General features: G+C 37.4%; 1 protein-coding gene across 1 annotated transcript in view; it reads right to left on the bottom strand.

Moving 5' to 3' along the window:
- Positions 1-15039, bottom strand: part of LOC115411385 (LYR motif-containing protein 4B) — a 47133-nt gene extending 32094 nt beyond the window's left edge. Inside the window, exon 1 of the mRNA XM_030123497.1 lies at positions 14912-15039. Within this exon, the coding sequence (XP_029979357.1) occupies positions 14912-15000 (89 nt within the window). The 5' untranslated portion in view covers positions 15001-15039. The remainder of the gene's footprint in view (positions 1-14911) is intronic.
- Between the last annotated feature and the right edge of the window lie 379 nt (positions 15040-15418).

Genomic DNA, 15418 nt, shown 5'->3' with positions numbered 1-15418 from the left:
AATACGTACGTTAAGATTATACGGGTTAGGGTTAGGTTAATACGGGAGTTACAGCATAAAGAGATTCGGAGACTGAAGACTGCATTGCGGACGAAGTTGTTTTTATGCGTTTTAGTTTTCATAAGATTATGATAAAGGTGGTGGTGGTTAAACTTTAGATGGTTAAAAAGGTTTGTTGTGTTAGCGGTCGGTGCGGACACAACTACGAAACACTTTTTGCACGTGATGTGTTTTTGCTCTTCGTCTTCTTCATCAAACCCAAAGTGATTCCATACAATTGAATCTGACTTGCCTTTTTTGTTTACCAAGCACTTCTGCTGTGATTCTCCTGCCATTTTTCCAGACCGCTAGGTACAACTTTCCTCTTGGGGTGGACCTGCCGGCTAGCAGGCAGCAGTAGCTTAGAGGGGGGTGGGGCAGAGCAGCTCATGGTAGCTTGCGTGCGCGTGAATTAAAACAACTCAAAATTAATAATCGTTTTTTCTCGATTACATAATTTTTGTAATCGTTGCGTGTAATAATCGAAATCGTAATTGAATTTCAATTAATTGCACAGCCCTAATAGAAGCTAACACTAACAGCTAACAAGGCTCATGAAACAGCAACAGCTAACAACAGTGAAGTAATAGCGGCTAGCATTGCAGACAACAGATATTACTAACAGCTAACATTAGCCAGTGAGCTAAATGTTAGCCTGAGGGAAAATTACAAAGGAACAATGGTTCTAAAAACCAAAAAGATTTGTGTTGTTTGAAAAAAACCTGTTTGGAGCTTCAGTTTTGCTAAATTAATACAGAAAATGTTGCTAATCTATTTCATTCAAATCACAAATGAGACACAATCAAAAACATGTATTTAGCATGAAATCTATTTCAACACTAGTAAGACCAAGGACAAGATTAACTTCTGTCAAGCTTTTTCAGTTGACAGTAATTTTAGGATTATAACTTAATAAGTTAGGTTCCGCAACCAAGCTGTTGCCATGGTTACTGAATGCATCTAAACTGATAAGTCATTTGTTTCCAGTTATTGGTGAAATGCACCCTGGGAGTTGTAGCTGACCTCCACCCTCCAGTGTTTATGTACCATTGACATGTTTTTAACCACAGAAGTGGATATTTAAAGTTTTCCAACGGTGGTTTGTGAAGGAGACAAACTAACACTGGCCCAGAACTAGCATCAGGAAAAGGAAAGGTTAAGGACATTCAAAAAAAAAACAAAAAAAAAAGATGCACAGAAGGAGGGAAAGTTGAAGAAAGTACAGCAGAAAGTCAAGACGTGAAGAGACAAAAGTGTGAAGAAGAAAAAAGTAAAGGGCAGAGGAGATGATGGAAAGGAAGGAGAAAAGAGAGGGAGGCAGAAAAATGAAAAATTAACGATGGAAAAACTGCACAGAAGTAATGAAGGACAATCGGAAGAAAGATTGGCCTTTCTGAAAAGAAGGAGTAAATGGAGGGGAAGACAAATGCAGGTTTCGGACGTGTCCTGGTGAGACGCCGCCGCTCTCAGTTTGTCATTCAAGTGTCTGGATCATTCGTCTTGTGTTTTCAGGCCCGGCGGGGACGAAGACGAGGCCTTCAGGCTCCTCCATCACACCGGCCTTGAGCTAATGCACCCGTAATGAGCTCCACCGCTAATGAGCAAAACACAAGAGCACGGAGGCAAAAACCAAGAACAATAAAGAGATGAGGAAGGGCTGAGAATGATCAACGCACAGAAGGGAGATGAGCACCGGCCGGCCATGATGGACCGGACATCCAGGACCCGCAAAGTCAAGGTTACGCAAATACTGCAGCCACAAAGTTCACATTTTACACACATCTGGAGTCAGACGTACTTTCACAAACTGTTACAACACTTTCCAGTCCACATGGAGGGTGTTATATCTGCTGCTACACCCAGATGTTGGAACACAACTAACATTAGCCTTCGCTTCTTATCAATATAAGCCAGGGGTGTCACACTCATGTTCTTTCAGGTTCCACATTCAGCCCAATTTGATCTCCAGCAAAATAATAGCGTATTTTTTTAGTGCAAAAAATAGCATTAAATGATGAAACTATTTCTGTCCAAACAAAAAAAGATGTGAATAACTGGAAAAAAACTGAAATTTCTGAAGAAAAATAAGTCCAATTTTATCAATATTCTGCCTCAACTTATGATTTCTACATGTACATTACAGATCAGATCTACCAAGGCACAAAACAGGCTGAATATTGCTAAAATTGCACTTATTTTTCTTTAGACATTCCAGGTTGTGCATATTTGTTCAGATTTTTGACATTTTATTGTTAAAGGATATCACAATTTAATGTTCTTTGCAATAAATCAAGGAGAAAAAAAAATGGTGTTGCCATTATTTAGAGGCATAATGTCATTTTTTTCACATTAAACAAAGAAGAAAATCTGGAGTCATTATTTCTAGGCTATTACGCTATTACTTTTGAGTTTGATGCCCTTGACTGTTAATATCTTCAGGGTAATTTTTGCTTTTTTCACTCTGTAAATTCATCTCACGGGCCGGATTGGAACCTTTGGTGGGCCAGTTTTGGCCCCCGGGCCGCATGTTTGACACCTGTGATATAAGCCGTTCAACAGTAGCGTAACGTACAGAGAAAGAAGAAAGAGATGAAACTGTGGCGCTAAATATGTAGCCAGTAACATTCCAACCCCTCTGCGGGTAGTCACTATGGCAACTCCTGGCGCTATGGCGATTCCCGCCACTATATACGTGGTTGCTAAGCTGATTCCCGCTGCTATATGCGTGGTCACTAAGGCGATTCCCGCGGCTATGTGTGGTCGCTAAGGTGACTCCCGCTACTATATGCGTGGTTTCTAAGGCAGTTCCCGTGCTTTATGCGTGGTCGCTAAGGCGATTCTCACTGCTCTAAGTGTGGTTGCTAAGGTGAATTCCACCACTTTGTGTATTCACTAAGGCAATTCCTGCCACTTTATGCGAAGTCGCCAAGGCGATTCCCACCACTCTATGGGTGGTTGCTATGGTGATTCCTGCTACTTCATGTGTGGTTGCTATGGTGATTCCCGCTACTTTGTACTGAATCAAAGTAGGGCTGCACGATATTGGGAAAAAAACAAAAAAAAAAAAACAAACTGACATTGTGATTTTTTTTTAACCCTGCGCTATATATTGCAATATGAAAAAATACTCAGGAGGATATAATAGCTGTGTGGTGCCGACGTAAATGGACAAATAAATTGATTGTGTTTTCTCTCATTGTGGCAACACAGAACACGCATTTCAGTTTCATCCTTCTTGTAGCTGACATAATTCTAGATAACTGAAGTTGCTTTTCTTTATGGCACCAGATCTTCATTTTTGGTGATTTTCACTTGTTCGTTGATCGTCTTTCAATGTTGTTACCAGTGATTCACTCCATGTGCAGGGGCGTGGTCTGCTTCGGCAAACTGATTAAGAAAGATTGTGATTGGTGGATCACTGTGAGTTATGCATGTCAGATACCCTTGAAATTAGATAAGAACACGTGGAGTTCATTTGCCTCCTACATTACAGGACCTGCGATGTGACTATTGAGCACACATACACTGCGATGATGATGCTCAAACGATATATTGTGCAGCTCTAAATCAAACACAAACATTAAGAAACTAAGGTTGACATTCCTGAAGCTCATCTGTGGAAAATATGGACAAACTGGATGGAAACAGACTCACGGACAGGAAAGACTTGAACATCATCCCATACACAGCCGTTAGAAAACCAGAAACAGACACAGAAAAGCATCAGAGTTAAAATGTGATTCCACAAATACTGGACTAGATCCACAACAAGAAGGTCTGGAGTCTGGAGACCAGATTCAAGTCTGAACCAAGTTTATACTTTACTGAATGATAGAGTAATGAGGTTATGACGTGGGCGGGGTTTTCGGGATTCTTATTACTCACGTTGCAAACTGTATTAAAGAACAATACTTCTGATATTTTTTCATGTTTTTACAGAAGTTGAAACATTTTGAACATCATGTCACGTTCATATTTGTGTACTCAGGTGCTTGACTATGACTCATGCGTTTGGATCTGTCCAGTGGTTTTCATTCACTCAGATCATTAATATTCATATAATTTCGTGTTCTGCACAGAGTACGATGCAGTATTTTTAGACTTTGAGCCTAAAGGCAGTAAATGAACATATCTAGATCTGCGCTGCTCTGATTTTGACAGATCTTTTATTAAAGTCTGTGTCTTGAAACACTACAACTGACGGACTAGACCTTTAATATTAATGATTATTCTAATGTCTTCTTCTGCTGTGAATGAGGCGCACATCTCATTCAGAGCTGCTGCTGCTGCGCATATATTAGTTTTTTTTTTTTTTTTTTTTTTTTTTTTTTTTTTTTTACTCGGGGTGTGAATCATTGGCTTTGTACGTGTGTGTTCGTCTCGTCAATGAAACTTCAGAGGGAATTCTGCCGTGTGATGTTTCCCAGATGAGAAGGAAGTGAAGGAAGGAGACGAGGAAAGGAGGGATGAAAGGGGAGATTTCCACCATCACTTATTCATCAGAAGCCTCGTCATCTCCGGTGACATGACAGGTTTCCACCGCACACACACTGAAGACGACGGGAAAAACGCTGCGTGGGGCCGAAGCCCAGAGGGAGTTAATAAAGAGGACGGAGACAAAACCAGGAGAGACAGAAGCCGAAACACTGACGGAGGACGAGCCGCTGGTTGTTGACGTGGCCTGATTCTGACAGCGAAGAAAACCTCAACACATCCTCCTGGATTTACAGAGGCTCCACAGACACCCAAACCAACACACTGACCAATGGCGGATTACCACAGACGCTCTGGATTCAACCACATCATCACACATTCCACACAGATTCCAACCTTTAGATGGAAAACACATGATACTAACACTTTAACCTTGTGAAACCTGTCTAGGGATGTAACCATATGAAAATTTAATTTGCCTTTTTAACAGTATCGTGATATATTGCAATATATCGTATCATAGTCCTAGTATTGTGATTAGGGATGTAACCATATGAAAATTTAATATCATGGTTATTGTGACCAAAATTATCACGGTTATCATTATCGCAGTATTGTTGAAATTGTACTCAAAGTGTTTAAAAAGTACTAATACACACACTGAAATAATTTAACCAAGTTGTATTTTGAAAAGAAAAAAAAAAACAAAAAAAGCAAATAAAATAATGGGTACAATGTACCTTCTGTTGCAGAAACATTCAAATATTAACCCTTAGTGGTCTGAGCCTATTTTGTCCATTTTTCAGTCCTTGTGATTTTGTCTTTATATACTGTATAAACAAATGTTTACTATACCCATGTTTGGGATCTGTTTTTTCAGCACAACTTCATCTACATCATCTGCCATTTTTTTTTTTTTCCACTTTAACCTACTATAAAAACACAAAAGGCCAGGAAACACACAAAAATATAAAATCCGATTTGAAAAATGAATATAATTTATTTAATAAATTACACAAAGATGCTAAATGAACCTTTTCCAAGACTTTAAAAGTGAATATTGGTTCCAAATATTAGGTATATACAATTAAAATTGTAATAAATTAAAATTACACTCAAATATTTGACATAAAAGCAGGTCTTTACGTAGGCGTTTTCTTTGGAAAAGCGTGATAATCTCTAATCTTAACAGTTAAATAAGCGATTCCTTGAGGCAGAGAAAATTCCTTGACCATTTTTTGTAATCGAGGTACTCGAATAACTTGAGGAGTCGTTTCACCCCTACGTGATATATCATCATGTATCGTATTGTGTCGCCAGATTCTTGCCAATACACACCCCTAGAACCTGACAACCTCACACATTCAACTGGGACTGATTCACTTAGAACATGACACTGACAAACGGGGACACTGGAACTATTTTTCATGCTTTGATGATGATGTTCAGGTTGATGAAGCTCAGACTCTGTATATTTGCGTTTCCTGTTGCCATTAGCTGCTGCAGTGATCTAATTTTCCTGCAGAGAGTCATGAATGTTTCATCTCTCTTCGGTTTATTTCCATGTTTCTTTCTCTCGCTGGCAAATCTCCCAAAATCCAAGCAAAACCTTCTCGCGTCGCAGGAAGCGCGTTGAGCTCCTGCATCAGCTGTTATTGTAGTCGGAGACAGAGACAACAGAATACAGCCTGCAGCGTCGTCTGGCATATTCAGGTCATTCCACAACAAGCCCAGAACACGGCCCAAAACTGCAGCTTTAGGAGGGAAGCCCACAAACGCACCGTTCAGACGCCTCACCTGTTCCCCAAAAATAATGCCTTTGTGATGTTTAGATCTCAGATGTCGGAGACAGGAAGAGAAATCACATGGTTTTCAGAGATGGTTCCATGGTTTAATGGAGTCATTAATGAGCTGGAAGTCAACGAGTACAAATACTGCATCAGTACTGCACTGGAGTGGACTGCCTCTGGACCGCACCTCCACCCTCTAACGTTAAATATGTGTCCTTCCATCACCTTTTACAAATAGGCTTTAGTTTCAACTAGGGATGGGAATCCAGAACTGGTTCTTTTTGAGAACCGGATCCCAGTAGCTCGATTCCATGGAATCGTTCGCCTGCCTGCTTAACGATTCTGCTTATCGATTCTGCCTTCGTTGTGTATGCACGATGACGTCACATGTACGCTGCACTGTCTTGGTCAGAACGTAGCCAACATGGCGTTGAGGCAGAAACGGTCTAAAAAGACGACACCAGGTCCAAACAGACCACACCAGGTCCAAACAGACCACACCAGGTCCAAACAGACCACACCAGGTCCAAACAGACCACACCAGGTCCACTGGAACACTGTCAAAGGGTGGAATCCCTCCAGTCTGCTCAAACATTTGTCCACATGTGATTCATTTGATTCTCGACTCAGTGGTGCTTGTGAATCTAGCGGCAGAGTGAACACCAGACCATCATCCGGGCCCAGTTACAGTTCCAGTGCGGGCAACAAACGTTGTACCCCCTCAAATATAAGTTTCTGAAGGTAGGGGAAAGGAAATGAGGTGCACAACAACAGGAGACAAGCAGAGTCGAACCGGTTCCACGTAGTGGAAATGCGACAATAGAGGAATTAGTAAAGTCTTTAGCTTCAATTTTATGGGCCCGGCGTCATCTGTTATTATTATTTATACATACTGTATATGTTATATTTTCTGTGCAGATGGAAATATAAAAGACAGTTAATGCAAACACACCTGTTCGTATTCTTTTATTCCCTCATCCAAAGAGAATCGATAAGGAATTGAATCGATGAGCAAAATCGATAATGGAATCGGAATTGCTAAATTCTTATCGATTCCCATCCCTAGTTTCAACCCTGTAAAACCTGACCAATCAAAAACTGCCATCAAAATTATAATTTCATGGAATTTAGATGTTTATTAGACCATTTAACAAAATGCAGAACATTTAGCTGTATCATTTTCTTTGATATATTTTTGTATCACATTTCATACATCGGGTGTTTTTATAAAGTACCTTATACAACTACAGTATCAAATTTGATACACACATTTTTAACACAATTTAACTGTACTATAAACAATCAATTATCAAGTAACAATGCATTGTTTCAGTCCTTATTTAAAAAACCAACTACAATATAATGCAACTTTTAGAGAATTACCACAGACTTCCTTGGAAAAAGTGTGTGGACGATTTAATGGTAACACCTATATTGAAAAGGGCAAAAAGCCCAAAAACAAAACGCCCAATCCACCAGGGGGCAGAAAACACATATGGGGTCATACATAACAGGTTTTTAAGGAAAGCATCACTCCTGTTGATGACAGAGGTCTGAGAACCTGGTGTTGCAAATACAATACAAATGGTTTTAAAGGGTTAATACAGGGAGTCCATGAAGTCTCTTTACAACTGAACAAATTAAACACAAAAGTAAACACCCAACATTTTTCTCATTTACAGTATGTCTATGTCTAACCACTTCCAAGCTGTAGCTTTCTGAAATGTTGATAGAAAAATTTAATAGTTTTTGAAAAAATAAAACAAAAAACAAACACACTCCGGCACCTAAAGGGTTAACTACTCCTTTTGTGTAATACTTTGTTGGTGGTTGTATTGTGATTTTTCTACATTTCAAATACAAACATTCATTCATCCATTCATCCATCCATCCATTCGTCCTTTCATTCATCCATCCATCTGTTCATATATTCATCCATTTGTCCATCCATCGGTTCATTCATCCATCCATCAGTTCATTCATTCCTCCGTCCATTCATTTGTCCATTTATTCATTCATCTAGCTGTTCATCCATCCATCGATCAATCATCCATCCATTCATTCATCCACCCATCCATTCATTCATCCATCCGTCCACTCATCCACCCATCTCTTCATTCATCCGTTCATTCATTCATCCATCCATCCATCCATTCATATATTCATCCATTCGTCCATCCATCCATCCGTTCATTCACTCATCCATCCGTCCATTCATTTATCCATCCATCTGTTTATTCATTTAATTGTCCCTCCGTCCATTCATCTATCTGTTCATTCATTCATCCATTCATCTGTCCATTCATTGATCAATCAATCTATCCATCCGTTCATTCATCCACCCATCCATTCATCTGTTCATCCACCCATCCATCCATCCCTCCCTTCATCCATTCATTTGTTCATCCATCCATCCATCTCTTCATTCATTCATTCATCCATCCGTCCGTCCATCTGAGGCTGACACCAGGCTCTGATGTGCGGTATAAATGCAGTGTGTGTCGCCGGCGCTCTGACAGGACACAGAAGGCTGATGGGATACGAGCAGCGGGACGTCTGCAGACAAATCGGGTCAGTGCTCGGGTACAAAGTAGGCCACGGAGAGCACGAGCAGCCAATCACGGCCCAGCGAGCACGGCGCCGCAGAGGAGGAGACGCCGAATCAAACGCTCCGTCATTTCACTACGACTGCTGCAAGTATGACTCAGCAAATGCAGCGATTATATACACACACACACACGCACACACACACACACACAAACACAAACACACACACACAACGAGGATTCACAGAGGACTCCATCTGATCCAGATCACATGGACCCGGTCTAAAGGAGTCCACATCCATGAACATGAAGAGGATGACTCCAGCATTCAGGATGAAACAGAGAAAACAAGAGGAATTACAGATAAAGACAGAATCTGTCCAACGTCGGGGCTGTATATTGGCAAGAATGTGGTGAGAAGATACATATCACATTTAGGGATGTAACAATTACCGGTATAACGATAAACCGCGGTAAGATTGCAGACAGTTAGTTTTACTGTTTAAATTCTAATTATCATGATAACCGTGTTTGATTACAGCACTTTTAGGGGAAAAAAACTCCATGTAAAGATCACAGACAAAAAAAAAACGACAAAATAGGCTCAGACCACTAAGGGTTAATATTTGAATGTTTCTGCAACAGAAGGTACATTGTGCCAATTATTTTATTTATTTATTTGTTTATTTATTTTCAAAATACAACTTGGCTAAATTATTTGAGTGTGTGTATCAGTACTTTTTGAACATTTTGAGCACAATTTCAACAGTACCGCGATAGTAATGATAACCGTGACAATTTTGGTCACAATAACCATGATATGAAATTTTCATATCGTTACATCCCTAATCACAATTCTAGGACCACGATACGATATATCACAATATATCATGATACTGTTAAAAAGGCAATATTTTTTGTTTGTCATCTTTCTTCTTCTAAGGGAATATTTCCTAGAAAAAGTTAAGTACACCAGAAATATGCACAAATACTAAACACATTTTTATTTGTTCAGAAGAGGATTTAATACAATATCACAAAACTTCCCGCTGTAAAAACTACAATTTTTTTTTACAGATAAATAAAAATAAAATTACAAGCACAAAACACACACAAATAAATAAAATTATGTTTAACAGACGTTACAGTTTCAGATCCTGCTCAGATGTTCATATTCTATTAGTTGTGAATAGAATGCATAGTGTTCAATCCCTGAATCATCCAACATCAGAACATTAATTTAATGCACAGAACTAACATCAGTCTCTCTCAGACAGTAAAAAGTACTTTTAGGACGATTGAAATAACTATTATTTAACAAAACAGTGTTATCAGTTATAAAAAAAAAAAAAAAAAAACTACATGCATGACCTGCAAAATTACAATACTACTTTTTTAGTGTACAAACAACAGCGCAAAATACCCATGTGAATATAGAAATAAAAGAGCTTGCAGGATTCCCCCCAAAAATATGCACAAAAAACCCAAAACATGAACCTCCGTCACATCTCCATTTACATAAATACCTAAAAATATTGATACATTACTTTTTAATATCGATACAGTATCATGACATAAAATATCGCGATATATTGCAGAAGTGAAATTTCCTTACACCCCTATCCAAAGTGTGCTGATGGATCCGATCTGCGTTAAACTGTCCGATTATTGACGACCCGGCCTGACTTCATCATGTACAACAGTCTGTTATTGATTTTCTATCAGCGCAGAGTCGGGGACAGCCTTCACGTCCTCTGACTGAACCGGGGAAACACAGACCAGTAGTAAAACTGCATTTAACAAACTCCAGACTGGGTCATTAAATGCAACACTGACCTGTTTTGGATCGAGCCAAGTGGCAGAGTCCATCTGTGTAAGGACCGGGTTAACCCTTCGTTTTCCCGCCCACAGAGGTCCTTGAACCACCAAAAGCGCATCATCTGCACAGTGCTGTAGTCAGGTTAAAATGGCTTTAATACAGTTTGGTTTTAATTTTCACATTTTTTGTATTTCATCAACTCGAGCCATAAACAAAAAAAAAACAAAACAAAACAAAAAGAACAAATATTCAATGACTGTCATATTTTTTTTTAACCCTTTAAATGCCATGTTTGTAATGGACACAAATCATACTTTCTGATGCAAAAAAAACTCCTGTCTATCTATCTATCTATCTGGGGTGTAAGAAAATATCGGTTCTGCAATATTTCATTTGACAATACTGTATCGATATTAAAAAAGTACTGTATCTATATTTTTAGGTATTTATTCAAATGCAGATATCGTGGAGGTTCATTTTTGTTTTTTTGGTTTTCTTTTTTATTTATTATTATTTAACACTCTTTTATTCAACAATGTTAGTTCCTTCGTTGGGACTGAACTCAAATCCTGTTCTGATGTTAGTTCTGAACTAATAGAATATGAACATTTGAACAGGATCTGAAACTGTAACGTCTGTAAAACAGAATTTCAGTTTGAACACAGGAACATTTTTGTGATATAACATTAGATCCTGTTGGGATCAAATAAAAATGTGTTTAGTATTTGTGCAGATTTCTGGTGTAATTCAGTTCTTCAAGGAAAATATCATAAAAAAAAAAAGAAACAAGTGAAAAAATTGCCTTTTTACCAGTATCATGATATATCGTGATATATCGTATTGTGATCCTAGTATTGTGATTTGTATCGTTTTGCCAGATTCTTGCCAATACACACCCCTACTAACTAACTAACTAACTAACTAACTAACTAACTATCCATCCTTTTTTATATTCTTTTTTTATGTCAATGATTAACACCAACATTGGTTAATATACATTATTATTTTTTGCTCAAGGTCAAATGTTACATGTTACATTTGTCAGTGCGCATTTGTACTCACTTGGTAGAAGGGTGTTGGTGTAGGAATTTACCATCATTTACAATGTGCTTTGGATGCATTATAAAGATAGACAGACCAAAGAACAGAAAAAAAATAAAATAAAGGTAAAATAGCACATGTAAACCGGTATGTGAAAAAAAAACAAAAAAACAACTAAAACATAAGCGCTAAACAGTTGGGATGAACGACCTCCTTCCAACACTGTGGGTGTATAATGTGTATAACGTGTCTGGAATATTCTACCATTCTTATTTACAATTAGTGATTCATTAGTGTCTTTCCACACTTAAAAACATGTTCATATTGTATCATTTTCAGGAGCGAGGAAACAGTTAGTTAAAACTGTAAATTACTGATATAATTGAGACGTATTTCTTTGGTTATATTGTCGAGCAAGATTATATGTTATTTATCTATTATGTCTGATTCTACAGGTGATAATCCTATAAATGTGGATTATTTTGTGACTTAATTTAAAAAACCACCTGGAGTTTTTAAATCTCATCTGTACAATATGTTGGATTCTGACCCTCTTCTTATTTATTTTTGTAATAATAATAATAATAATAATAATAATAATAATAGTTGTTGTTGTTACCTCTCAGTACTCTTGTTATTATTAACATTACTCTTTTTTTATAATACTCTATTTTACAAATGTGTATTTGTGCTTGTATGTGCAATAACAGTTATATATATATATATATATATATATATATATATATATATATATATATATATATATATACATACACACACACAGGGTGGGGAAGCAAAATGTACAATATTTTGAGGCAGGGATTGAAAGACAGTGTATGACCAATTAGTTTATTGAAAGTCATGAGAATTTATTTGCCACAAGAAAATGTCCATAATAGAAAATGTTTTTATTCTATGTGTCCTCCTTCTTTCTCAATAACTGCCTTCACACACTTCCTGAAACTTGCACAAGTGTTCCTCAAATATTGGGGTGACAACTTCTCCCATTCTTCTTTAATAGTATCTTCCAGACTTTCTGGTAATAGTTTTGCTCATAGTCATTCTCTTCTTTCCATTATAAACAGTCCTTATGGACACTCCAACTATTTTTGAAATTTCCTTTGGTGTGACGAGTGCATTCAGCAAATCACACACTCTTTGACGTTTGCTTTCCTGATTACTCATATGGGCAAAAGTTTCTGAAAAGGTATGGATAATAGTGTTAGGTATGATTATGACATCAGTATATGTTTGGTTTCAAAACAATTGACGTAGTGCCTGCTGAGAAAAAACAACTAAATGTTCATTGGAAATTTTGCTTCCCCACCCTGTATGTGTGTGTGTGTGTGTGTGTGCGTGTGCGTGTGTATATATATATATATACACACACACACACACACACACACACACACATTTATTTATATATATATATATATATATATATATATATATATATATATATATATATAAATTTATTTATTTTTTAAATTTTGTTTATGTTTTGTATGTGTCTTTTTTTGTCATATCTTTATCTTTTTCTTATTCCTTTTCTGACACAGGGAAATGCACAAGAATTCCAATGTACCTATACTGCTATGTATCTGGGCAAATGAAGTCTATTCTACTCTATAATAATAATAATAATAATAATAATAATAATAATAATAATAATAATAATAATAATGATAATAAATAGACAATGAATGAATAAAATTAATATTTATGGTGTTTTTATGGTTTTTTTTTTCAATTGCCAAAGTTACTTTTTCAGTTTCAAATCAATTAAAATTAAATTTGGCATCGCAATTATAATTTGCATTAGAAAGAAAAAAACGTTTCCAGTAGAAAAAAAAAAAATCTAAATATATATGAAAATGAAGACGGCAAATAGAATTGTTACTTTATTATCAGAATTGAATCAGGATTGCTGTTTTTTTGTTTTGTTTTTGTGTGTGTTTTTTTTTTTTTTTACACTTAGTTTTAATTCATTATTTATATTTTTGACATACAGAACAAACAGAACATAAACAGTTGGCAACAAATATAAACATAATCTAATACAGAAATTCAGGTTACATCAACGAAATAACAATCAAGTTAGACAGTTAAATGTGGAGAGCAGCAGTCTGCACATCATTCCACAGAACTGTGAGACAAACCACACATCAATTGTCCTTGAAGAAATCAATCCATTTGTTCCACCTTCTCATGTAAAGTGGTGAATCAGGATTGTTCTAAATGAAAAAGTTGTTTTTTCTGAGTCTTATTTTATTGTTAAATGTTGCAGTGAGGTTTTTTTTGTTTGTTACCTCCGCCAAGGAGGTTATGTTTTTGCCAGGGTTTGTTTGTTTGTTTGTTTGTTTGTTTGTCTGTCTGTTTGTTTGTCTGTCTGTCCGTTAGTGTGCAACATAACTCAAAAAGTTATGGACAGATTTGGATGAAATTTTCAGGGTTTGTTGGAAATGGGATAAGGAAGAAATGATTAAATTTTGGTGGGGGGGGCCCACTGATCAGCCTTGGCGGAGGTCTGCGCTCTCCGAGTGCTTCTAGTTTGTTTTTTAATTGTTCACTACACATTTTATTTTTTTTGAATCCAGTTCTACTGGACTCTCGACAAGTTCACTTTTCACTCCATCTTGTCTGAGTCTGTGAATTACTTCTCACATTTTTTTGGCTCTGGATTCATCCTTTTTATAACTTTTATTAAATCCAAACAAAGACCTCCAGTTGAAGTCGTCTGTTGTAATGTGCCTCAGACCCTCATGTGACCTCTGAGTCAGGTCCCTCCCTACTTTCCGGTTTACATTTTAGCTTCAGTTTTAATTCTACTTTAACCCTCAGAATGTGCTCACTGTTATATGTGAAATCAGTCAGTTTAATTCCATTAAATCTCAGTAAAGTTTGGGTTTCGTTATGATTCACGTGGTGACTTTACACAGATGATGTAACTCTCCTTCATCACAGTCCAACTGTGATGCAACAGAAATAAAAACACATTTAACTGACAAAAAAACACACAACAAACTGCACCATTTTAACGCATCTACTTCCAGATGAACGCATCACACAGATCAGCCGCACAGTGTTAGAATTAACCAACTCAAATCCGTTATCTTTCACTTTGTTTACATTATCGAACACGGTGCACAAACATCCGCTAGCCGCTACGTTAGCATTAGCTCCCGAACGGCTTTAAACGCGCTCGACAAGAACAAACACAGCAAATGGACGAAAACTCTCACCTGTAGTTGTACGACGCGAACTTGCTGCTCTCCCTCAGTAAACACCTGTACAGAGAAATCACCTGTGCCCGTGAGGACGCCGCCATCATGTTGCTAACAACGCCACCGCTGCTCCGCAAACGCCAAAACATTTCAGGACCCTTTTATCTGTGACCTCAATGAGCGCCTGACTAAAAATGCGGACTTTTTTGTGATTTTCTACCTCAGTGGTCACTCATTTAATTATGTGATGTCACTTAAGAGTCTGTGTTTGATAAATTTACTAAATAAAGTCAATTTATTAATCTATTTAGTGTTATACGTGTTAATAATCCAACAGGCGCGTCCACGGCAGCTAAACGGCAACTCAACGCTGCAGAGTGACAGAAGGTGAGTTAGCTTTGCTAATTTTATTCAATTAAAACTGTCCGAAAGTGAAATATTTATGTGTTTATCTGAAAGAGGTTCACTCTGACATTATAGCGGCTGAGTCTCGAAAACAAGCCGGTGCATGTCGGCTGTTAAAGC

This window comes from Sphaeramia orbicularis, chromosome 20, assembly GCF_902148855.1.
Source record: "Sphaeramia orbicularis chromosome 20, fSphaOr1.1, whole genome shotgun sequence".
Classification (NCBI taxonomy): Eukaryota; Metazoa; Chordata; class Actinopteri; order Kurtiformes; family Apogonidae; genus Sphaeramia; species Sphaeramia orbicularis.
This window is presented reverse-complemented; position numbering and strand designations above follow the sequence as displayed.